Raw genomic sequence first — 23661 nt, 5'->3', positions numbered from 1 at the left:
GGACTCATTTCATTCCCACAACTTATCAAACTTGGCACAAGCAGGGAATGTTCAAACACATGCACAGAAAATACTACCTACTGGTCCCTTATGGGCATTTTCCAAATCTGATCACTGGCAACACTTAAGCTAACTTCAATGGAAAAGTAATAGGGTCTTTGTTGGAAAAGGACGTCAGAGTGAGTGTTATTGATCAGTGACAATATGCAGTAACAATGCATTCTGCTTGTCTCGATAGTTCCCAAGAGACACAGTCTGGATGAGTTGTTTGCTGGGTTTTTAATCCAATCTTTAATTATTTAAACACTTGAGAACAACATTCTTCTTTCAATTGTAATCAAAATGTGTGTGTGTGTTCAGGGTTAGTGATGTCTCAATCAGAACTTGCCCTACAAGCTCAATTTAAGCATTGTTGTTGTCTATTGTTGCAGTGCTGAGCCTTACAAGAGTGATAACGGTATAGAAAAGTTAACATTACACATATTTAGAATCATGTTTTATTCACAAAGAAAAAGACAATTTCAGGCACTTATAAAGTAGGACATTTGTCATTACTCTGAGATGCCAAGAATCATCCTGGGCTGTTTTTCAAGCACAGCAGACACAGTAACTGTGGCAAAAGAAGCTGGAGTCACAAGGAAGAACATTTAATTCCTCCCATTTCCTTTGAGGGAATCCGTGCTCCTCTGAAACTGCACTTTTTAGTATTTATATTTAACCTTTGGTTGTGTTGCGGTTCAGACATATTCAAGTATCCTTAGAAAACCAACAAAAAAAAATAGATTAGAGAAGCTTTCATATCATTTCCAGTGAAAGTCCTGTATTATTAAGTGCTAAAATAATTTGAAAATGCTTCATCATCCAAGAATTTGACTGGCTATCGACCTCAAGTTGGGTCTCCGCTAAGAAAAAGAGGCCACAGAAAATGTTCTTGTTACCATGTTGCCTCCTTGTCCATCTTGATGAGCCGCCTCTTAGCAGTTGGAATAAATGTCTTTGTCTCCCACCTCCGACCTTTCTTTCCCAGCATCCTCTCCTCGAGCTCTCAGTCTTATACTGTCATTCCTACTGCATCTTCTGTTTTTGGCTCACTACCTTTATTTTTTTTCCACTCCCTGTTCCCCTCAGTCTCCTTTATCATCGCTGCTGTCCTGCAGTCCCACAATGCTTTCCAAACGCTTTGCTCTAATGGGAGGCAACTGTTCGTACATGTCGAAGCCGACGTCTGAGCGCGGTTGGGGCAGGCGGAAAAGTAGCAAGTGGTTCTTTAACACCTGGATATGAGGAGAAGAGAGTTAGGAAGAGGTGATAAAGACAGAGAGAAACTGAAAACATAAAAACAAGACAAACAAAAACTTTTAGATGTAAAACTTATAAAAAAAGAGAATAAAGATGAAAGTATCATGACACATAATTAAGCCTGAGACATAAAAACAAAAGAAGATTTAAAACCATAACCATAAATGGTAAGAAAAAACAGTCCCAGCAGGATAACAGCGACTTGGCCGGTGGTCAATAAGATGAATAACAGCAAGAAACAGATTGGTTTGTCACAGGAATGAGGACAGATTGTGGAGAAAACATCATCAGAGAGTAACGTGAGCAGCGAGGGAAGCATTGAGTACAATGAATAAACACCTCGCAGTGTGTAAACATCAGAAGAAGAAAAAAACGAGGGAGAGGAGTACCTCATCAGTCAGGTAGTAGATTTTCCTCAGCATACCGTGTCGAGCTGCTTCAACCTCCTGTAACGACCAGGGGATTAAAGATCAAAAGCCTCATTGATGTACTTCAGTTTATGTCTCTGTATTTACTAAAAGTCCACCTGCATGTATGTATGTTTTCAGCTTCACTGCTCTAAAATAACGTCTTTGTGAATGGAGTAAATAAGTTTGAGTTGGCAAATGTGTTTCTTATTTTGGGACATTAATCCCAAAATCCTCACAGTTAAATAAAAATCACATACCATGACTTGAAGGAGCTGCTCTGAGGCTGCTCCATTGACAGTTAATCAATAACATGAGGACTGGTTTTGTGGACTGGTAAGATCTTCAAGATATTGCATTCAATGAGCTCATATTTGACACAGAAAATGTGCATAAAACCACTGACGGCTTCCCACAAATCCAGCCTCCCAGTCGGTACAGCTGCAGCACCTTCTAGATTTGCTAAATCATCACATATGTGTCTGTTTCACTGTGGCTGATTAAAGAAACCCACAAAGCACAAGCCTAACATAATAAGATCATTCAGAGAAAGCAGGGCAAGAGACAGTATTGGATTCCCTGTTTGTAGCCTTTGGAGAAGCTGTTTTTCATATGATATACAAAAATAAAACATTTCCATCTGTTCTAAGGTATGTTTTCCATTCAATGCTTCACACAAATACTACATGTTTGCAGTGGAGTGCCTTACCTGTGCTGCAGCATCCTGAGAGAAGATGAAAGAGTTGACGTGAGACAGGACAACCACGTACAAGACAGGACACCAACAAGGCTTCAGGGTGCCCGTTACCAGAGAGCGGAAGTAGAGACGCAGGAGAGGGAGGGAGTCTTCAGGCGGAGATGTGAACCGCTCGATAGGGATGGAGAGCTTTGGATGAAGAAACAAAGAGATGATGAAAATATAAAATAAAATCATGTGTTATATAATCATAGAATATGTGTGCTATGAAAAGAGACAGACAGCAACTGAGACTCCAAAAGACATTTTTTTATAGTTGAAAATAAAAAGTAGTAACATCCTCTTGAATACCTGTTCCAGAGTGACCCCCAAAGACCTCAGCATCCCTACATGCTCTCCAAACACAGCCAGCCTCAAGGTAGCGCTGTACCTCCTCTGCAGGGGCAAGAGGACCCAGCATCCAAACAGCCGGTCTCCGAAGGACACAGCTTCATACTGAGCCAAAAGAGCAGAATACAAATCCTGGAAGGAAGCTAGACCTGGAGGAGGGACATTCAGGTCCAGGGAGTCCAGCCTGGATCGCCTGTGTACAGAAGAGCTTTTGTTTATCATCAGAAGCTTAGCCGCCTTTCTTTGTGCTATAAAAAGATATTAAACATGTTTTATCAAACCTGGTCAGCAGTCTGAACAGACCCCAGGCCAGTTTCTGAACTGGTCTCTCCAGGAACAAGTCACTGGAACACAGGAACACACAGGACAGGTGGGCGAGCTTCGCAACGGGGAGGATCACCTACATGACAAAATGCTCTGGATGTTAGTTACAGAAACAGATATGATGTAGACTAGAAGGCAACCAGTATTAATGATTAGTGTTTATTTACCAAAGTTATATCGGTATTATTATTCACCCATAAATAAACCTCAATCCAGTATCAATTTAGCTCTAATATCTATATTTAAAACTTAAATCAAGTTTAACTTGAGAGGGAGAAGCTGAAAGGCTTATATTTTAAAAATCAGAATTAATTTTGGTTTGTACCTTAAGAGCTTCCTCCCTCCAGACCTCAAGCAGCAGCAGCCACTGCAGACAGTGGGTCACCGTCCTCAGAGCCCCCTGAGGGAGATCCTCTACCGCCAGCCCGCCCCCGTCAGACACCCCCGTTTGCTCGTACAGGCTGACGAGCGGGAGGAAAGGCCAATCAGACGGCAGGGTGGGACCGGTGAGCTCCGGGAGGAGATGGGAGTTGATCCACGGGTTGCGGCTGAGGAGAGCATCTCGGGACACCAGCACTGATGACTCCAGATGGGCCAGGTGAGTGAGGAAGCAGCCCCGGATGGACGGCAGCTGGGCGCAGGCTTCTCTCAGGAGAGCTCCTACAGTCTGGAGGGAAGGAGAGGCGTGATGGTGCGTCTCCTCGTGGAGCTTCAGCTCCCCCAGCTCAACAGCCTCGGGCCCTCCGCTGTGGCCCTCTCTGGAAGATAAAGAGACATAAACCGCTGTAATAATGTAGAACATCACTTTTGATGAAAATGGCTCAAAATCAACATTGAATATAAGAACACAGATATTTTAGGCTCTTTTGGTTGATCATGTTTTCTTCTTGCAATGTGGAAAACTTCATGCATGTACTTAATGCCAAGTTAAAGCTAAACTCACGATATAAAGTCTTTGCTGAAGATGATGGTGGAAAGCAGTTCATGCGCCAGGTATTCACTGCCTGGTAGTAACCATGGCAGCAGAACCAGCGCCACCTGGTGGTACAGCGATGCATGCTTTGCAACTTCACGCTCAATGGGAACCTGAGAAAAGTCAGAACAGGATGGAGGAGAAAGAACATAGCAGAAATGAGGTTTGTGAGGTGAGAAAACACAGATTCAGGATGAAACATGTCCAGGACCCAAGTATGAGGATAAAGAAAAATCTGTTTATTCCAACATTAAAGATGAGATTACACACAGACCATCCAAAGATCAGATAGAAAGGAAGTCACGCTGGCCTGTACCTTCTCATGATCTCTTTTTGGACAAGACTTTAAATGATATAAAATGAGTGATTTAGCATTTACTACGGACATGCAGAGTGTATGAGCTTGGAGCAGAACATCTCACAAGGTAATGAGTAACAAGTAACTTCAAAAAAAATATTTAGGGTGTTTTGGAGTTTGATCTTACCAGTCTATGTGCCAGCCGCAGCAGCAGGTAGAGAAGGTGGTGCTCATGACGGAGAAGCCAGGCCCTGGTGTGAGACAGGGTGGGCCTGGCCTGACTGCAGCTCCGCAGGTAACCAATCACAGGTTCAGACAGGAGGAGACCAGTGAACTAGATAGTGAGAGATAGTGAGGGGACAGCTGAGATAAATATACAGGATTTTCTATATGCTACCACAAGATGGCAGCAAAATCTATGTTTGTCCTAGCATGATAAAGACTTACCTTGCAGCTGAGTCCTTTGTGGATGCCTGTGATTGTTTCCAGGAGGAGGCCCAGGCCTGTGAGAAGAGGGAAGGGGGAGCTGGGAACAACCAGTCCCGGACGGTCCCTCCATCCTGGGCAGGCCAAACTGGGGAGGCTAGGAATGCTTTCTGGCCCCAGATGACGAGATTGGGCATTACATACCACTGAGGAAGACCTGGTGTAACACAAAAGTAGCAATGAAAGAGTTAAGAAAAATTGGTATTATGTGACAATAAAACAGAGTAATAAGAACTAAAATGACTACATTGACTTCATATTAAATGAAACATACTTGAGGTTCTTTATCAAGTCTTGAACAGCATTGTGGGACAGCAGTGGGAGGAGAACCTCAGACGTCAGCAGCTCTAGTTCCTGAAGGGTTTCCACTGGCTTGAAACAGTTCTGAGGAAGAGAGACACATGATTGTAAATATTTGGTATTTTCCATGTTACACTTCAATTGAAGTGTACTCAGAGCTAGTATATGATGAGACTTAGAAGCTTTTCTTCATTTACAAACTGCTTCATTTAATATATTGTTCCTGGATTTGTAGTTTTGTAAATTTTAGTAGTTAAATTATGCCGGTGTGGCCAGATTTCCAAAAAATATTAAGCATCTTCTCTCTTGGTATTTGTTTGTTTTTTAGTCTTATGAATTTGCAATGAAAATAATCACTTATATTTGCTAACTTCTTTTGTAAATTTACATGACTTTCCAGTGGCAATGAACAACCAACATTTGGTGCTACCACTTACATTTCCCTGCAAGGTAATGAGTACAAGGTAGGAAGACGTACTTGTCTGGAGAGCTGATAGTAGTAAGCTTCTAGGTAGAGGAGATAAGCTGGTATCAGAGTCAGGCTGCTGTTTTTCTGAACTGGATTATCAAGGCTCTTAACAAAGCCCTTAAAATGCCCCAACAGAGTTGCCTGCAACCCTGTGACATGACCCCATGACACTGGAGGAGGAGGAGGAGGACACTCATCTCCCTGAGAGCTGAAAAAAAAGAAAGAAAGGAACATGAGAAGGAAAATAGTTTGGTCGATTTAAGATTCTGTTAATGAATAATTTCATCAGTTCATGTAGGTCCTCTGTACCTGACCATGCCAGCCTGTAGTTCCTGGTGGCAGCCGGCGGTGTGTGTAACCTGCGTGAGCAGGGAGAGCAGGGCCAAGACCCGCTGCAGCTGCAGAGGCAGCAGAGGATCTGAGGGGGCCAGCACTCGGTGAACAGACTGCAACGCCTTCAATAAGGCTGGATACAGGTCTCTGGGGAATAAAAATGACGGTACAGCAATCAAAAACAAGCACTGTAAGGGAGGAACTGAGGTGAAAATTAAGCATATATTAAGCCTTGTGAGTTTCTTTTATTGTTTTTCTGCCGCTAACGGTCAAAATGCTTAATAAAGCTTTAAAGTAACATACATGTATAATTTGCAGGCCTGTCCGTAGCCAGCAGCTAAAGCCCACAGCCTGTAGGCCTCAGTAGTGATCCTGAGGGCCTCACTCGGCTCCAGCAGCAGCTCACTGGGCTCAGCACTCAGCAGACAAGACAGACGCTCCCTCACTCCCAGAGAGTTTAACTAGGGGGAGAAAAGAGTAAGAAATACTATTGATGTTAACACACAAAGGAATGATGGAATAATTTGAATGACTCTTTAAAACTACATATATATATAGCACTTATCATAAAGATTTTTTTTCAAAAGAGGATGGTTAGATGACTTGACTCTTAATTTTATGTCTTACAGACAAATAATAAATCCCAAAAGTTTGTTATTGATAATATGCATGCTAGTTGGCTTGAAGAATAACATAAAGAATAATGATAATCTCTCGGTCACTAAGTAGCACCTTGTCAAATCTAACATGCTGCTTTAAGGCTGTTCTCATTCATACTGCAGGATGAAACAAACACCTTGCACTGAACCTGACAGATTCCACATGGCACTTACCAGTCTGGCACAGGCATGTCTCCCTGAGGTGGCCAAAACTCTTAAGAGCTTCATGGTGCTGGCTAGTGGGAGTCCGTAAACAGACTGAGGAAGGGGAAAAGACGGCGCTGTCCAGGAAGTGGGAAGGAACTCTGACATCACCGTTTCCATCAGGCGAGGACAGTCCAACACCTGAAAGGATAAAATATAACAAATGAAATTTGAAGAAAAATATAGACAGTGTTAATTAAATTTGTGACTGGTATTGTAGCTGTTACTGTTGTTACCCGAGTGGCAGATGAGGAGGAGTGTCTAGCAATACGGGTCAGGACCTCCAGGACATCCTGTACCACCCGGGGAGAGGGCCGGACCACCTCAAGGATGTAACGAAGTCTGGGGAGCAGTTTCATCTTTAGCAGACCCTGAAACAGACACGACTCCTTTATTAGATTTACAAAATACATAATAAATCAGAAAAGTTAAGGCAAACACGTAAAAACGATAAAAAGGAAAAATGACTTTCTGTCTAGCTTTTCTAAAGTAAACATTATTGTTGTTTTTTTTTTTTTACCTTGACAACATCCTGCCTGGCCACATCATGATCACTCTTCCTCTCTTCCTTCTCCTTGGCTGTCTCCTTCATAATTTCATCCAGCCCTTCATCATCCTCCTCCTCCTCCTGGGCAGACGGCAGCAGAGGGAAGGAAGCCAGGCCGCGAAACCAGGAGAAGGTGCAGTCCAAACATTCCTGAGAAGGGAACAAATCTTTTGAATCTGAAGGACTAGATATTGGATTGAGGTGATGGAAAGCTACTGTTTATTCAATCTTCTATCAATTAGGTGTTTAATTAGGGCCTGAGCCCCAAAGGGGCGAAGACCCTATTGTATTTTGTGTGTTTGTTTCTTTCTTCTTCTTCTTCTTCTTTCTTTATTATTACGCCACTTCAACCCTTAATTTCACACACACATCAGGTCTGGTGAAAAATTTGATAAAATGTAAAAATTATCCCCCAAAGTGCCAAAATGTGCTCTATAGCGCCACCTATGTATCTAATATGGCTGCCACGTCCCGTAGGAATGTCGTAGAGAGATCGAACCAAAACTCAATTATTCGTCTCATCAAGACCTACAAATCATATGCTGACACCCCTGACCTAAATCCAACAGGAAGTCCACAATATGCCCATTAAAGTATGACTTTGCACCAATTTTGGACCCTCAAGAAACACTATCTCCTCCTAGGGCGTTATGGTATCTGCTTCAAACTTGAATACATGACTTATGACACTATGCTGAACAACAGTTATTAAAAACGTTGTAATAACTCAAACGGTTTAGATATAATAAGCCCTGAAAGTTGGAGTGCCACATCACACCTTACAATGTAAACCAATGGGGAGACAATCTCTAGGCATGGACTTTGTGTCAAACAAATGGTTCTGATGTCTAAACTATAAGTCTGACCACTTTGAAACCTGTATCAATGGATTAGCGACGAAATTTCCTTTGGGGCCCCTTTGGGGCTCAGGCCCTAAAAATGTGATTTTTTATGTAGGATTTGGCCAAAGTCATGAGATTTATGAGGATGTTTCACAAGAAGAGTGACATTCTCCTCTCCAACTGAGAGGGAGAGAGAAAATTAGGAGTACATATATAACTTTAGGAGCACACTGAAAAATGTTCAAGTAACAGTTTCTTAAAGAAAACAATTCATTACATACATATTTACAATGTATCACATACATATTTAAACTCTTTGTGTGTGTGTGTGTGTGTGTGTGTGTGTGTGTGTGTGTGTGTGTGTGTGTGTGTGTGTGTGTAAATCACAATTTATGTTGTTTTTTCTCGATTATGGCAAAATTATCTTGTTCAATATTGAGATCACGATTATCTAACACGATTACTTTTGACTTTTGAATTTTTGCCAGTTGCCGATGTTCATGTATGCACATATTTTTTCCCACTTGGCTGAGGAGACTATTACACATGCAATCATATATTGTACTAATGAACAAGAGAGACTGTAGGCTATATGAGGGAAGAACTCAGGAAGACTGGAGTTCTGGAGCTCAGCATTAAAACTTTTATGGACCTGCCAAGAGGGTGGAGCAGCAGTTTTGTTTTGTAGTTTATTAGACAGACAGGAATAATGTGTAGGATTTAATCATTGGTACACAGTCCGAAGTGGAGGGTGGCAGTAATGCACCTAATATGCTGGTTGCCAACCCCTGTTATAAACCAAAAAGAGGAGAGTAAAATATTTTTCCAAACAGAGTGGTACATCCTGTCAGCCGAGGGATTTCCTATCTGTGCAGCTGAACACAGCAGCTCCTCTATGGACTGTTTCACCCTAATGGTCCCGGTGTTTCTTCCGCAGGTTTCACTTCACTCAGCTGGCCAACAGACCCACTGGTTCTTCCCACTTTAACCTGAATAACAAACCAGGGCTCGGTGGTCTGGTTGGATCCAAACAGAGAGCCGGGTCTAGCTGAGAGGCTAGCGGAAGCTAACTGGTCGTGCGTCTTTACGGTCACGCTGCGGCCAACGCTCCGCTAGCCTCCCAGCTAAGGTTAGCCCCGGCTCTACAGGTGGATCCAACCAGAGCACCGAGCCCCAGTTAGTTATTCAGGTTAAAAGGGAAGAAGCAGCGGGTCTGTTGGGCAGCTGAGTGAAGTGGAGCCTGCGGAGGAAACACCGGGACCATCGGCGTGAAATAGACCGCAGACTTCTTTTTGGTTTATGCTGGCGGTTGGCAACCAGCGTATTAGGTGCATTACCGCCACCCTCTGCTCCGGAGTGTGGACCAGAGATTAAATCCTACACGTTTATCCTGTCTGTCTCATAAACTCAAAGAAAACTCTACTGCTCCACTCACTTGGCAGGTTCATTAAAGTTTTAATGCTGAGCTACTGAACTCCAGTCTTCCTAAGTTCTTCCTTCATACATTGTCTTTCTTGATCATAGTATAATCTATGCTTGCATGTGTAATAGCCTTCTCAGCCAGCTGGTAAAAATATGTGCATATATTGGTATCGGCATTGGCAATTGGCCACAATGAGTTGGAAATATCAGCATATCGGATATCGGCAAAAATCCAATGTCGTGCATCCCTAGTTAAAAGTCTTTACTTTCCTAAAATAGACTTGATGAAAATTAGGAAATTAATTTGTTTTACACACAAACTCATCAAGGGTTTTCAATTTACTAATTGAAATTCAAGTGAATGGGCCCAAAACTTGCATGATTTTGATGACGCAGGTGTTGAGATTTAATGTTTCGCCATGATAGAGGAAGTTGGAGCTAGGAGCTACCTAGCAAAAGAAAATTACAACAATTGCTGAAAATTTGTGTGGACTGAGTTACATCCATTTGTAAATGAAAATTACTGAAAGAGTGGTCTTACTTCATCCTCTGCACACACTAGGAGTGCTTTGAGCGCATGCACAGCCACAGACATCACTCCCTCCACGCCATCATCCAGCGCAAAGCGGAGCAGGAAGAGCAGGCCGGCGTCGAGCAGAGTGGACATCACGCTGCCTTTCAGAACTGGCAGGTATTCTCCGGCACGTGCCTAAGAGGGTAAGACATGCAGGTTGAGCATGAATGACAACAGAGTATGTGCCACTGAAGGTATGCGCATGACTGTGTGTGTATGTTTCTGTACCTTTGATAGGATGTTGGCTAGAGTGTTGAGTGCCAGACTCCTCTGCTGGAAGATCTGACTCCGAGACAGCAGGAAGAGCTCGTGCAGGGAGTAACCTGCCCGCTGGAGAGAGATCCTCAATGTCAGAAATTAAAACAGAAGAAAAACCAAAAGAGCAGGAGCCAGTCTCAAAGAGCCAGATTAGCAGCCTAAAAAGCACAATTTGAGAAGACTCTGGCTTTTCAGTGTCATGATGGTGCCTCACTCTTTACTGTTTTACTGCGGTAAATAGAGGCACAATACTCTTTAAAGGCCAGTAACAATTCAATCAAGAGTTGGTTAATGCTGAGGCTGTCAGATCCAGTCTTTGTCTGCAACAATCTAATTACTATTTCGACTTTTTAATTAAATTTCCAAAACCAAATATGATTTAAACATAAATTTCTACTTGTTTCAACTTGTTTTAACTACAATAACATCATGAGTAACAGACTTTAAGATATTGTACTTTATTTATGACACAAAAGCATTAAAAAAGACTTATTGCCTACTGACCTCAGGCTCCTCCCCATGGTGGTGCAGCCCCAGGTGGGTGGGCAGGTCCTCAGTGGGGGGGATTAAAGTCCCATTAAAATCAAAACGAGCCTGCATAGCCTATCAGAACACAAAACCACAAAATGTGTTGGCTCGGGTAAACAACTCAGGTTTAACTCAAGAGAACTAAACTAAATAAAGTGTCATATTTGAATAGAAATAAATCAAAGTAGTATCTGTCTTGTAAGGAATCGCTCCTTACCTGCTTGGTTCTTTTGCTTCTGGGTGCAGGTAAGTCTCTCATCCACTCCAGCTTCTCCGGCTCCAGCTTATCCATGTGGACCCATTCCTTCTGAGGCTTCACTGGCAGATCCTTCTCTGAATTCACACACAAACACACACACACAAGGGGCGAAAGCATGTTGAGAAACAATGTAGAATTGCTCAGATCACATAGTACAACTGTCATTTGTTGCAGCCACCACAAACAAAGCGACAAATCCAAAAAAACAACTTCTACACAGTGAAAACAATCCACAATTGCAGTCTTAACACAGTGGTTTTCTGTGAAAGGGAGGTACCGAAGAGGAGACAGTAAATCATCTTAGCCACAATAACAAAGTGACAAAAACAGCTTTGTTTATTCTGATTTTTTTGGAAACTGTTTAACTGATGTGCAAGATCTGTCTTTATATGCACGATGCAATAATATGCAGTATACCATTAGCAACACTTTCATCAGGGCTGGGAGCTGTCTTTGAATGATCTGCAGTGACTTAATTGCAGAGAGTGGCTGCTTCTGGCTCTTCTACTAATCACACAAAGTGGAGCCAACGATTAGCTTTATGTTTGGATGTTAGCCATGCAGCAGAAACATCCCACATTAGTTATACAATTAGAGAATGGATGCTTAATAGAGTGGGGAGAGAAAGAGAAAGCAGAGAGAGGGAAGGAAAATGATCAGGTAACAGGGATAGGTCAGGAAAGGAGGGAGAGGAAGCTGGCAGACAGTCAGGTGTGCTGTTCTTTTTGACAAAGACTTTGACAAGCTCAGCAATGAGGTTACAATTTCACCAAGCCAAAAAAAAGCAAGAAGTGGTGTGAAATAATCATATAGCTTTGTCAGACATATAACTGAAGTGATGTAGATTCATTTATATCTCCAGCAGCAGAGATCAAAAGCAACCGACAAGGTAGAAGCTTTAAAAGGGTTTATTTTGAATCCATCATACCCGTCACAGCAGGTGGTGGTGACAGTTCCTCCTCTTCCTCCATCTCTACTTCTTGGGGTTTCTGAAACAGCACAGCAGCACTGGGGGAGTCTGACTCTGCGCTACGATTTTCGAGAGGAAAGTTTTCCTTGATGCTTTTGCCCTCGGGGTGTTTGGATGGGGAAGCAGAGGACGGGACGCTCTGGGTTTTACGAGATCTAACAAACTCCACCAGTCTAGGATCTGGGACGCAGAAATAATCATGTTATACACAGCGGTACTGACAAAATGAAAGAAAAAGTTTTTTATGTACTTCACTAGTCAAGATACAAACTCAGTGCAGATCATGTCTTCATTTCAACATACACTTAACTATCAGAGTGGACAACATCATTACCTACCAAGCTGAGATAAGAGTTTCTTCTGTTCCTCTAGTATCTCAGACTGAGACATCGCCTGGATCTTGGCCTGGTTCTCCCTGTGGATCCTCACGATGTCTCCTGAGCTACCTGGGCCCACAAGCCCCTGACCAGACACTAACCTTGGGCTTGAGACTGTAGTTGGCTCTGGAGAGTGGAGAGGAGTGAGTAGACAGAGAAAAGGGGACAGAAAAACACACATTTCCGGACATGTTTCACCACAGACTTTGTTGTCAAACATAGAGCAAAAGTGTAGGGTGATCTGGGCAAACAGACTGGTTATTAAGAAGCACAGCAACATCAGCTGGCATTCAGAATAACACGATCAAGTACTTTACTTACGATCTGTATCCATACTGATCTCAGGAGGAAGGTTCTGCTCTCTGGGTTCATTTTTCTGAGCAGCTGCAGGTGCACAGCGTAATGGTGTCTTTCCCTCCATTAGTCTCTGAGCTGCAATCTGACAAGCAAAGATGCTCTTCTTCCCACCAGCTGAGGGCGGCAGCACCTGGTTGAAAGAGGGATTGCTTAAAAATTAAGATGAATGTAAACCAGAATCATTTAACAGGGTTGACAGATGAACGGTGAAATATCACATATTTATAAGTACTTTTTGGATAATATGTATTTCTGTACATAGAAAGAAGCAATCTGTCTAAATAGTAAATTGCAATTTGGTTTCAAATTTAGTTTTTTATGCACTTAAACATTCAAAATTTCAGAGGAATAGTCATTAATGCCTTTTTACCTGACTGCTGGTTGCTGAGCGGTGCATTACTTTGGGGAAAGCCATGCCTGTAAATGCTGGTAGAGATATTGGAGTAGAGCTGGTATCTCTCTCCTTGAAAGAAAGAACAAATGTTACAGATCCATGAGTGGAAAAATTAAGAAAATAACAACTAAAACTGTGTATTGTGTAAAACTAAACGAGACACCAGCCAACTCTGAAGAACTGAGAAATCTGCAAGTCCTCCTATTTAGCATTTATAAGCAGAATATAAACATTTAATAAATGGCTTATAACACACTATAATGTAATTGTAAGCAGATATGTAGGCAGATATGTGTTTATGAAAGTATTTGTCAAGAACTATAACTCTTCCCTTGGATGCTGACATATAGATAGATAATGAATGAAAATGTAGTAAAACACAGTTGTAATACTATAAAATATGTCCTCACAGGAGAAGTTAATTGTTGACAAATGATGTACATTAATTAACACTTTAAAAAAATGTCCTTATATCAGCTTACAAATAGATTATAAAGTGTTATAGAGTATGTGTTAAATGTTTATATATTTGTTATAAATGCTAAATAAAGTAAAGTGTTACCAGCTACGTTATATCCTTGAGGAAAAGTAGGGGTTCGGTTTTATAACACTTACAACAATCTTGGAGAGAACAGCACTGATGTGAGTGTCTTGTCTGTCCAGCCTTGCCTCAGCATCCTCATCCTCGAAGGTGACGCGGCTGGCTTTAAAGCGAGACTTCTTAGGAGGGGCCGGCGTCAGAGAAGGGAGTTGGTCTGGAAGATCTGGAGAAAATGTTACAGTTTTATATTAGATGTGGAGTTTCAGTATTTAATAATCTTACTGATATATGGCTCATTATGCTGTTAGAAGTCACATCTGAAAATGTCCCATGATAAACCCTGAAAATAAACCCAGAGAGGATGAGGAAAAACAAACATATCTTTAACCTTCAATGGTGACCACATCCCTCTGACTTCCTCCATTCTCCCCGTTGTGGTCTTCTTCTCCTCCTCCTCCTCCTCCTGCCTCGCCTCTCCTCTTGTCAGGTCGGCGGACAACGCTGGCAGCAGACGGAGCACCAGAGGTCAGAAACTTCTGCTGCTCTCTTAGGAGGTCTGCCTCCGAGTCAGTTGGCTTGGGACGTCGCAACATCCCTTCAAATGACACAGACAATGTTAAGACAAAGTCAATGATGTGTTTCCCCTTACTTTAACCTAAACTCAACCAGTCATCTCAAGTAATCTTAACCATAACCTAAGAGACAACACAGGACCATCACTGTTTGAATGAGAGGTGATGATGATTTAAAGGTGCAGTGTGTAGAATTTAGTGGCATTTAGGGGAACGGACTTGGCAGAAATGGAATATAATAATCAGAAGTATGTTTTATTTAGAAAAGTACTGGAAATATGAATCGTTTTATTTATGTTACATTAAAAAGAGCCCTTTATATCTACATAGGGAGCGGGTCCTCTTCCATGTAACTCACCAAGTTTCTAAAGTAGCCTAGAACGGACAAATAAACACTGGCTCTTGAGAGGGCCTTTTGTGTTTTTCGTGAGTTTTGTGGCAACCATAGGTTGTCCTATACACTTTGAAGGGGAGGGGACGGGAAGAGGTATTCAGCTGGTTGCAATCTGCAACCTCACCCCATGATGCCACTAGATCCTACACACTGGTCCTTCAAGGGGCCCACAGCTGGAGGGGACCCAAAGAACAACAGCTACGCCCCTGATGACTTATAAAAGATGGGATCTGAATGAATTAAAACCCATTCAAGGAGTCCTCTGTTTCATTACTCTGTGTTTAGCTGATGGTTAGGTCTTGTAGATTGAATAGCATCCTCATTTAAGATTATATTGTGTAACTTATTCAACATCATGTCTCACCTGCCCACGACTAACGTTAGAGGCTAAAAACAATAATTACCGTCATCTAGGAGTGTAAGAAAGAACCGAGAAGCGACAAAGTAAAACTAATTAACCTAAATAAACTGTCTATACCTAGCTATCTTAAATATAGCTTTGTTGCTTTCACATGTCTTTAAGTTTACATCCAACACGCACCGGGAACGAATGTAACGTAACAGTTAGCTTAACGTTAGCTTGAAGCCCCAGACTTTCCTCTAATGTAGCTGCAATATTCAGAACATTAAAACTATTCTAATCACACATTGTATCACCACAGAGCGGCTTTTTAAAAATCGTTTTAAAATGGTTTGTAATAGCGCTGGCTAACCTTCAGTTAAGTGGCGGCTCAGTCTTGAATTTAGACAGGAAGTACGAACACCCGGACGATTTTTACTATGACACACCACACGCTACTTTCAAAATAAAAGCTCTGCCAATATAAAGATAGCGCGAGGCATGACGTCAGCGGCTCCTTCACCTTCCTCCCAAAATTTAGAGAGCCCGAGATGTTTGGCTGAGTTGATGTCAGAGCTTTTTTGCTTATTTGTGTCATTTGAATCTAGGAAACAGATAAGTACATGAAGGGTTTTCTACTTCCTCCTCTAACTGATCATACTGGACATCGCTTCAACATCTGGATGTTGCGGTGGTGTTTGTAAAAGATGATGAGTGGGTCTTATTAGGTGATTCTGCCTGCCTAAATAGTCATACAGTCTGTCATTGTGTTTCTTCTCCCTGGAATCCCCTCAAGGACCCCTGGGGGTCCCAGGACCCCACCACTGCACTAAAGTACTGGTATATACATTTAAAGAAAAAAAAAGAAACAAACAAAGCAGAACCACTGGTGCTTTTATTCTGAAGAACCAGGCTCGTCTCGGACCGGAAGCTGTGAACTTGAAGCTTCCGGTCAATAGAACGTCGGATAACAACAACAGTTAGCAGTTAGCTGTTAGCAGTTAGCGTGGGGGTTAAACTGTAACCGGTCAGCGGCGCCGTTAAACGTGAGGATTTATTTACTGTGAGCGGGAAACCGACGACTTCCGGCCGCCGTTTGAACAAATTAACAGCTCTCCGGTTCACGCACCGATGCTGGTGACGCGTCATTTGACATAGTAACTGTATAGTAATATTACTGAAATCCTATTAGTAACGCGTTATATTACGTAGTTACTGCTAACAATATTATATTACTGTTCCCCAGCACTGCCTGCCGCTGGCCACAGAGAACCGCTTTCACTGACTGCATCATGGTTAACCTCTGCTGCCTCTGCTGCGGTGAAATCCCTCAACCCCGCCCCCCTCTGTCCGCCCAGCCGGGACCACCGCGGGATCCCCGCTCCGTGCAGCAGCAGCCCGCTGGCTCCAGACCAGCTGCGGGGCTGAAAGGGGGAGCAAACGGAGGGAAACCTAGAACAGAGCAAGTTAATAAAGAGGAGTGATCTTTACAATCTGACATGCGAAAAGTGCAGGATGCTCTCCTCCGATCTGGACTCTGCGGAAGACACGGGAGCCAGCGCTCCCAATGATGCTGAGGGAGAGCAGCACGGGGAGGAAGAGGAGGAGGAGGGCTCACCGGCTGAGAGTGATGTCCAGGAGGAGGTAGGTATTATCAGACCCTCGGTTCGTTATCTCTACTAAAAGAGAAGAGATTAAAAAAAAAACTGTACAAACAGAAACTGGGAGTAGACATAATTCTGATGAATGAATGACTTGTAAAAAGGTTTTATATAAATATACAATGAAACCAATTGTGAGCCATAAACTCACTAGTGTAACATAAATATGGCCATAGTTTGCAAGTTTCCTATCCTCATTTTGTTATGTTCCTTTAAAATATAAAACGTGGAAACACTGCATTTAGATTTTTTTCCTAGTATGTCACTGGAAAAATAATCCTTCTTATCTTTTGACCTGCTCTCTGTAGTATCACAGTGCAAGTGCCTCCACCTGCAGCCAAAACACCATTTCTGCTCGCTGAAATGCCAGAATAATCCCTTTCATGTAGTGGCAGTAGAGTCCAGTGATGTGGAAAGCTACTCTCACTGACAAACATAAATTCAGCTCTGGAGAGAGTTGCATACAGAGTATAGAAATTCTGTCTCTGCACCAATTATTTTTCAAAACCCTGCCTTTGTTTCAAGTGATGACCAGTCGTTTGAGTGTATGTGTGTGTGTGTGTGTGTGTGTGTGTGTGTGTGTGTGTCTTTGCTCTACCATGCTCTCTGTCTTTTCTGTCATGGAGTAATTACTCTGGGGAATTGGCTGTGTGCAGTCAGCCATGGACAGATAGTAAAATGACTTCAGATCCACTGTGCATGCAACTACTAAGTTCTGTTTTATAGCGTGGGATAGATTAAAGTACAAGTCTGCTCCGTGGATGTTTCACCAGATGAAGTATTTATATAGGGATCTAAAGTGTAAACAAGACCAGGAATCTACAGCCATGCTATGTGAGACTCCACCTCTGCACAGTGCTACTTTGAGCTTAATGCTAACACATCTTCATTTAGCGTGATTACAAATCCTCCTGTGGGGAACCAGACTGTCTGAAATAAATGTCATAGTAATCCATCCAATAACTGTCAAGACATTTCACTCAAAACCACAAATGTCAACTTCATGGTGGCGCTAGAAGAAAAGTCAGGAAATCATCAAAGTCTCTAGGATGAATCCTCTGGGCATCGTGTATATCTGTACAAATTTCTGTCTCAATCCGTCCTGTAGTTGTTGAGATAATTCTGAACCGAAGTGGTGGATCGACTGACTTTCAGACCTCTAGGTGTGTTTTTTTTTAGGTAAATTAGTAAAAATCTATGTATGGGCGATAACATCTGCAGTCAGGAGGCCTGGACTACAGAAAAGTCCGTCCTCTCTGGTACACAAGAAATGAAATCCCTGTTTGTTCCATAAATAACTGAGGTGGAACCAGCAAAGTGACATCCCCACCCCTGTGTCAGTGCAGTAATGGATGGCTGGTTGTCAGCATTAATCCTTTCACTCCATAAAACACAGGAGGTAGGCTGCAACAACAAAAAAACAGGATCTCATGGGGAGGAAGATCCAGACAAAAAAATATCAGAAAGAACTACAAAGTGATTCTAAAGTCTCGATAATATTTAGGATTAAATTCATTTTTTAATGGATGAAACTCCTAAACTACTCAGAGATACATACCTTAAATAATATCCACTCCTGATTGAATCTCTTCATGTATAAAGCAGCACACACTGGCTTCTTTTTACTGTCAGTGTTACTGATGAAAGTGTTACTGGCTTTAGGCCAGTGTCTTTGCTGAATGGGATAATTTGACTTCTGGTCAGTATTGCAAATGTGAGCACTTTGTGTTTCTGTTTGTCTACCCTGAGCTAACCGCCCAGTACTCATCAGATAAGTGTAAAGAGAGAGATTTGTGTGTGTGTGTGTGCGTGTTTGCATGAAAGCTAAAGCGCCTGTATGCGCCTAAGTGTGTCATGTTTGGCTGCAACTAATTATTTCTGTCATCAATTAATGGCTCAATTATTTTTTTGACTCTTCTATAAAAACATCATGAAATTGTGAAAAATAAAATGCCAGTTACAAGTTTCCAAAGCCCGGTGTGACAACTTCATATAGTTTGCTGGACCCAACAGTCCAAAACTAAAAGGTATTTAATTAAAAAAGCATATATATAATAGAAGATGCAATAAATCTTCACACTTCAGAAGCTGAAATCAGAAAATGTTTGGCATTTTTCCCAGACAAATTACTTAAACAATTAATCACTTATCAAGATTGTTTAAAATGTATTTTTTGAGTCTACTATTTGATGAATTAATCAATAAATTCAGCAGGAGTGTCATGTTTTAACCTGTAGTGGCTGGTTATAGTGTTACAGTATAGCAAAGATAGCTGCAATATTAGTTCTATTGTTTGGACATTTACTACACAGATTTTAGTATCTAAGGATTAAAGATACACTTTGTGATATTAATGTGACAAGTTTACTAGCAAGTACATTTACCCCTGTGCAATATAAATTATATTAATTTCAGAGACAGATGTGCGAAAACACCTCAATAAAATATTTTGTCTGTCAGCTGCATTGACACACAGCCTCCGAGGGACACTACATGGTTTAATTGAATCCCACTGAGCTTTCTTTAGTTTGATTTACTTTGTGCTTACGCATGGAAAAGCTTGGCAATTTATAATGCAGCCACATTCATTTGCATTTCTGCTGCAAGTCATGATATCACCGCCATGTTTCAGGGGCTCATTGCTCTAAGTGCCTATTCCTCATTACTCTCTCTCTCTCTTTCTCTCTCTCTCTCTCTCTCTCTGCAGCAGCGTCCAGTGAAGCAGTCCCTGGGTGCTTGTGTCTGCCGTGAGTCCCATTGGCGCTGCCTGCTGCTCTCCCTGCTCATGTACAGCTGCCTGGGTGCGGTGGCCTGGTGTCAGCTGACCCGGGTCACGAAGATCAGTTTCAATTCCGCCCTCACCTCCTCCTTCACAGCCTCCTTCACCTCCTCCCTCCGGGGAGCCTCTGGGATGGGAGTTGGTGGACACTCAATGATCTACCACGACAGCCCCTGCTCTGACGGCTACATCTACATCCCTCTGGCCTTCCTGCTCATGCTCTACGTCTTGTACATGGTGGAGTGCTGGCACTGCCGAGCTCGCAGCGACCTGCAGTGCAAAGCAAATGTAGACAGCGTGTATGAGCGCGTGCTGCAGATGCGCCAGGCCCAGCCTTGCATATGGTGGAAGGCTATCAGCTACCATTTTGTTCGACGGACGCGGCAAGTCACCCGGTACCGTAACGGGGACGCCTACACCACCACACAGGTGTACCACGAGAGGGTCAACACGCATGTGGCTGAGGGCGAGTTTGACTACAGCCACTGTGGGATGAAAGATGTATCTCGTGACCTCAGAGGATTGGAGGGACATCCAGCAACTCGCCTGCGCTTTACCAAGTGTTTCAGCTTCACCGAGGCCGGACCAGAAAACGATTACCTCAACCAGCGAGCCAGGTTCTTCTCTGAAATCGAGGGTTTGGATGATTACATGGAGGCCAGGGAGGGGATGCAGCTGAAGAATATGGACTTCAGGGAAAACCTGATAGCTTATGTACACCCAGACAGGATGCCTTGGTACACTTCACAGGTAGCCTTCTGGCTGGCAGCTCTCCTCATGCTGTCCTGGCCTCTGAGAGTGCTAATAGAGTACCGCACTGCATATGTGCACTACCGAATAGAGAAACTGTTTGGGTTAGAGTACAGCCACAGCAGCCCTTCTCCTCTCGATGAAAACAGGCCTGTTGGGAATAATACTGGCTGCATTATTCCAAGAGTAGACACACTAGACAGCACTGAAATGGAGTGGCACATACGCTGCAACCGCCAGGTGATTCCCAGCTACTCAGAGGCCATGCTGATAAACATGAGCACAGCAGACTCGAACTCTTTACACGACACCGAATACACCACATCCTCCAACTGCTTCCTGTTGGACAGCAGCCAGACGACTCAGAGTTACGGAGCTCTCCAGAGCCAGGACGACTGCGAGCAGTGCAGCGTGCTGAGCGGACAAGGGGACGGATGGGGAAGGAGGAGGACCATCACCAGCTCCAGCTGCTCCTCCATCTTCTCCTGCCGGGGAGCGCTGTTCCACTCCCACCTGTCCTCGGACACGTCTCGTTTCTCGCTCTGCCGCATGTACGGCTCCCACCGCACCGTGGCTCCGTGGAGGAGCCGCAGCAGCAACCTGACGGAGCCCTGCTGCGTGGACGAGCAGTGCTGTTGCTCAGACTCCAGTCAGCTGGCGCTCAGTGATAGTCCACCCACTTACAGGGATGCCCGGTTCTTCCCGGTTCTCATTGTGCATCGGTCTGACGGCTGTGGCAGCGAGGAGCGGAGGGAAGTGCGGCATTACTACATACGGAGAGGGTCGTCGTGTGTGGAGACGGCTCTGTGAAGGATAAACAGAGACTGATTGATTAGTTAAGAGAGATGAGAAATGAGACAATTAGTGATATAAGAAGGGGAATTGTGCTCTTTCAGGAAACACTTGAATATGAACTAAAAGAAACTTAAATACAGACTTTATATTTTTGATCTGTCACCAAAAGTTCAAAAAAGTCTTGCTGTTGTATTGCACATGTCCACATTACAGCTACAGGTGTGGGGCAAACAGTGTGTTGTGTCACACCTGGGCAGGGTCGTTCTCTGTCAGGAGTGTGTGTAACTACAGTAATAACTGTTAAATCTGATACCTGCCACTGATACACAAAACTGCACGATCTGAGCATCCCACTGTGTTTACCACCCATATTTTTCAGAAAAGTTTAATCATGGGAAACAAAACTTAACCACTTCTTACACTGACCTTATTTGTGTTAAGTATGTGTGTAGGAATACTTGCTGAAAATTGGCATATACATCCCTGTCAGAGGTTTATGTAAGAATACTACAAAAAAAAGAAAAGTTGCATGTTATTACCAAAGGTATTGTCTTTTAGTTAATTAATAGACAGCAAGGTGAAGCCAAAGAGTATTTTTTTGTTTCCAAAGAATTGTATTGAACATTATAAAGTATTTATTGATGAGAGATATGCTGAAGTGAATGTCAAACTGTAAGCAATAAAGGTCACTCTGAAGGATAACTTCATTCCGTTCAATTAATTTATGAATCAGTTTGATTTATGAAGAGCATGTTTTCAAAGTGGAAATGCATCAAAACAGTATTAGTATTGAGTGTTTTAAAAGAGCAAAAAAAAAGAGATGGAAAAGAGAGATCAGAGTAAGATTTTTCCTGTGATCAAGTTGATCTGAGGTGACGATGTCAGACATTCTCAGTCTCACAACTCACTGCTACCTCTGTTGTCCTCAAGTATAAGTATAAGGGAAGAAACACTGAGGATAGATTCAGAAATATCTTCACTGACATCCAATCACTTCAACTAACACCTTTTCCATTGTAGTAGGGTGGTACAAATAAAGCATATGCACACAAAAGTTTAAATTCAGTAAAGTAATTTTAACTGAAGTGCCGCTTCTGGACAAAGTGCAGGAAAGAAACAAATGGAGCAGAGTAGAGAAACAGAGAAATAGGCTAGAAAAAAATAAGACTATAAAAATACAACTTGTTATTTTTTAATGGATAACAAGATAAAAGACAAAATATTTTGCATTTTAGTACAGTTCTCTCAAATGGTCTCAATCTGAGACAATATACAGTACATTATGTAAGGTATTATGTTTATCATGAGTTTTTTTTGTTGTGTTAAAGATTTCTCAAAACATAGGAACTTAATAGACATTTGTACACAAGGTATATGTAACATCAGAATTGAGTATTTCAAATATTAGGCCATGAACCTTCATTTTAAACTTCATGGCTAATATTTCAGTCTGTTAACTCCATTATAAGAGATTTCTGTTTTAGAATGACATCAGTGTATTTTTACACTGTGTGATGAAGTGAAAACCACAACGGGCAGAGAAAGAAAATCATGATCAGGGGAGGAGAAAGTATTTTTATCCTTTACTTCAAATCGATGCCACAAGAAAAAAAAACACAAGTAAAAGTCCTGCCTTCAAAATCTTACTGTCATACATAAGTATTACCTGCCAAATATACTTAAAGTAACAACAGTAGAATGCTATATTATTATTACTTACATTATTGGATTATAATTATTGATGTATTCATTTGTGAGCAGCATTTTAATGCCGTAGTTGGTACTGAGTTGTTTAATCGATGCATAATGTTTTATCTGAAATCTAAATCTGCAAAGTAACAACAGCTGCTGAATAAATGTGGTGAAGTAAAAGTCTGATATTTTCTCTCAAATGTAGTGGAGTAAAAACTCTACTAAAGTTAAGTAAAAATGTTTGAAAATTATAAATGCAGGACTTGAGTAACTTTACTTTCCACATAATATAATATAGCAGCCTAGTATAGTAAAATAAAGCACTATAGTATAGTCGTGTATAGTATAGTAGCCTACTATAATATAATAAAGCAATATAGTAAAGTAGTGTATAGTATAATATAACATGCATTATATGGTATAATTACTTTTTGACCTTTTGGGGAGGCCTTTCTTTCTTCTGACCACTAGATGCCACAGTTCCCAAAGACTAGGCTATGTTTATGTTTATGTTTATGTTTATGTTTACTCATGGTTTATGCAGGAAATTTCTGCTCATGTGTTTTTATATTTCTTTGTGGATATACTCAAGTATTCGTCTCATTGAAATGTTTACTAAACCATCTATGAAACCCATTACAATTCATTTACAAGCTTTTTGCAGAACTTTCAGCCACATCTCACAGTGTTCATCAGTGGATGGTGTTTGCTCCACTGTTGCCATGGAGATACATCAGAGTGAGCTTCATCTGCAGAGGAAGAAGCTCCAG

The 23661-nt window shown here is 42.1% G+C and overlaps 2 protein-coding genes across 6 annotated transcripts; one reads left to right on the top strand and one right to left on the bottom strand.

Moving 5' to 3' along the window:
• Nucleotides 1-483: 483 nt before the first annotated feature.
• Nucleotides 484-15676, bottom strand: rpap1 (RNA polymerase II associated protein 1). 2 transcript variants are annotated; one of them, XM_067613625.1, is made up of 27 exons: nt 15588-15676; nt 14297-14503; nt 13983-14131; nt 13344-13436; nt 12938-13103; nt 12578-12742; nt 12198-12419; nt 11228-11343; nt 10987-11085; nt 10453-10554; nt 10192-10359; nt 7360-7536; nt 7076-7210; nt 6810-6980; nt 6280-6437; nt 5953-6123; nt 5653-5851; nt 5149-5258; nt 4836-5031; nt 4576-4722; nt 4061-4203; nt 3443-3875; nt 3075-3193; nt 2755-2986; nt 2416-2592; nt 1689-1745; nt 484-1274 (listed from the first exon to the last, which is right to left on the bottom strand). In XM_067613625.1, exons 2-27 carry the CDS (start codon nt 14499-14501, stop codon nt 1125-1127), a joined length of 4260 nt encoding a protein of 1419 aa, XP_067469726.1. In that variant the 5' UTR covers nt 14502-14503; nt 15588-15676; the 3' UTR covers nt 484-1124. The 2 variants fall into 2 exon arrangements, with proteins under 2 accessions (XP_067469726.1, XP_067469727.1); XM_067613626.1 differs by lacking the exon at nt 15588-15676 and adding an exon at nt 15279-15535.
• A 159-nt stretch (nt 15677-15835) lies between these two features.
• Nucleotides 15836-21928, top strand: si:dkey-13p1.4 (transmembrane protein 151B). Of its 4 annotated transcripts, none has more exons than XM_067613631.1 (3): nt 15836-16260; nt 16461-16858; nt 19583-21928. In XM_067613631.1, exons 2-3 carry the CDS (start codon nt 16730-16732, stop codon nt 21212-21214), a joined length of 1761 nt encoding a protein of 586 aa, XP_067469732.1. In that variant the 5' UTR covers nt 15836-16260; nt 16461-16729; the 3' UTR covers nt 21215-21928. The 4 variants fall into 4 exon arrangements, with proteins under 4 accessions (XP_067469732.1, XP_067469730.1, XP_067469731.1 ...); XM_067613629.1 differs by having other exon boundaries at nt 15836-16351; XM_067613630.1 differs by having other exon boundaries at nt 15836-16371.
• Nucleotides 21929-23661: the final 1733 nt, after the last annotated feature.

This window comes from Thunnus thynnus, chromosome 16, assembly GCF_963924715.1.
Source record: "Thunnus thynnus chromosome 16, fThuThy2.1, whole genome shotgun sequence".
Lineage (NCBI taxonomy): Eukaryota > Metazoa > Chordata > Actinopteri > Scombriformes > Scombridae > Thunnus > Thunnus thynnus.
The sequence above is the reverse complement of the archived record's forward strand: the minus strand, read 5'-3'. Positions and strand labels throughout refer to the sequence as shown.

What these genes read in the sequence shown, in the direction of transcription:
- rpap1 (XM_067613625.1), bottom strand. Translation starts at nt 14,501, where the DNA reads ATGTTGCGACGTCCCAAGCCAACTGACTCGGAGGCAGACCTCCTAAGA. An exon ending in TAGTGTGTGCAGAGGATGAA is followed by an intron (nt 7,537 to 10,191) that starts GTAAGACCACTC and finishes TTCCCTTCTCAG; the next exon opens with GAATGTTTGGACTGCACCTT. An exon ending in GACTTGATAAAGAACCTCAA is followed by an intron (nt 5,032 to 5,148) that starts GTATGTTTCATT and finishes GTGTTACACCAG; the next exon opens with GTCTTCCTCAGTGGTATGTA.
- si:dkey-13p1.4 (XM_067613631.1), top strand. Translation starts at nt 16,730, where the DNA reads ATGCTCTCCTCCGATCTGGACTCTGCGGAAGACACGGGAGCCAGCGCT. An exon ending in AGAGTGATGTCCAGGAGGAG is followed by an intron (nt 16,859 to 19,582) that starts GTAGGTATTATC and finishes CTCTCTCTGCAG; the next exon opens with CAGCGTCCAGTGAAGCAGTC.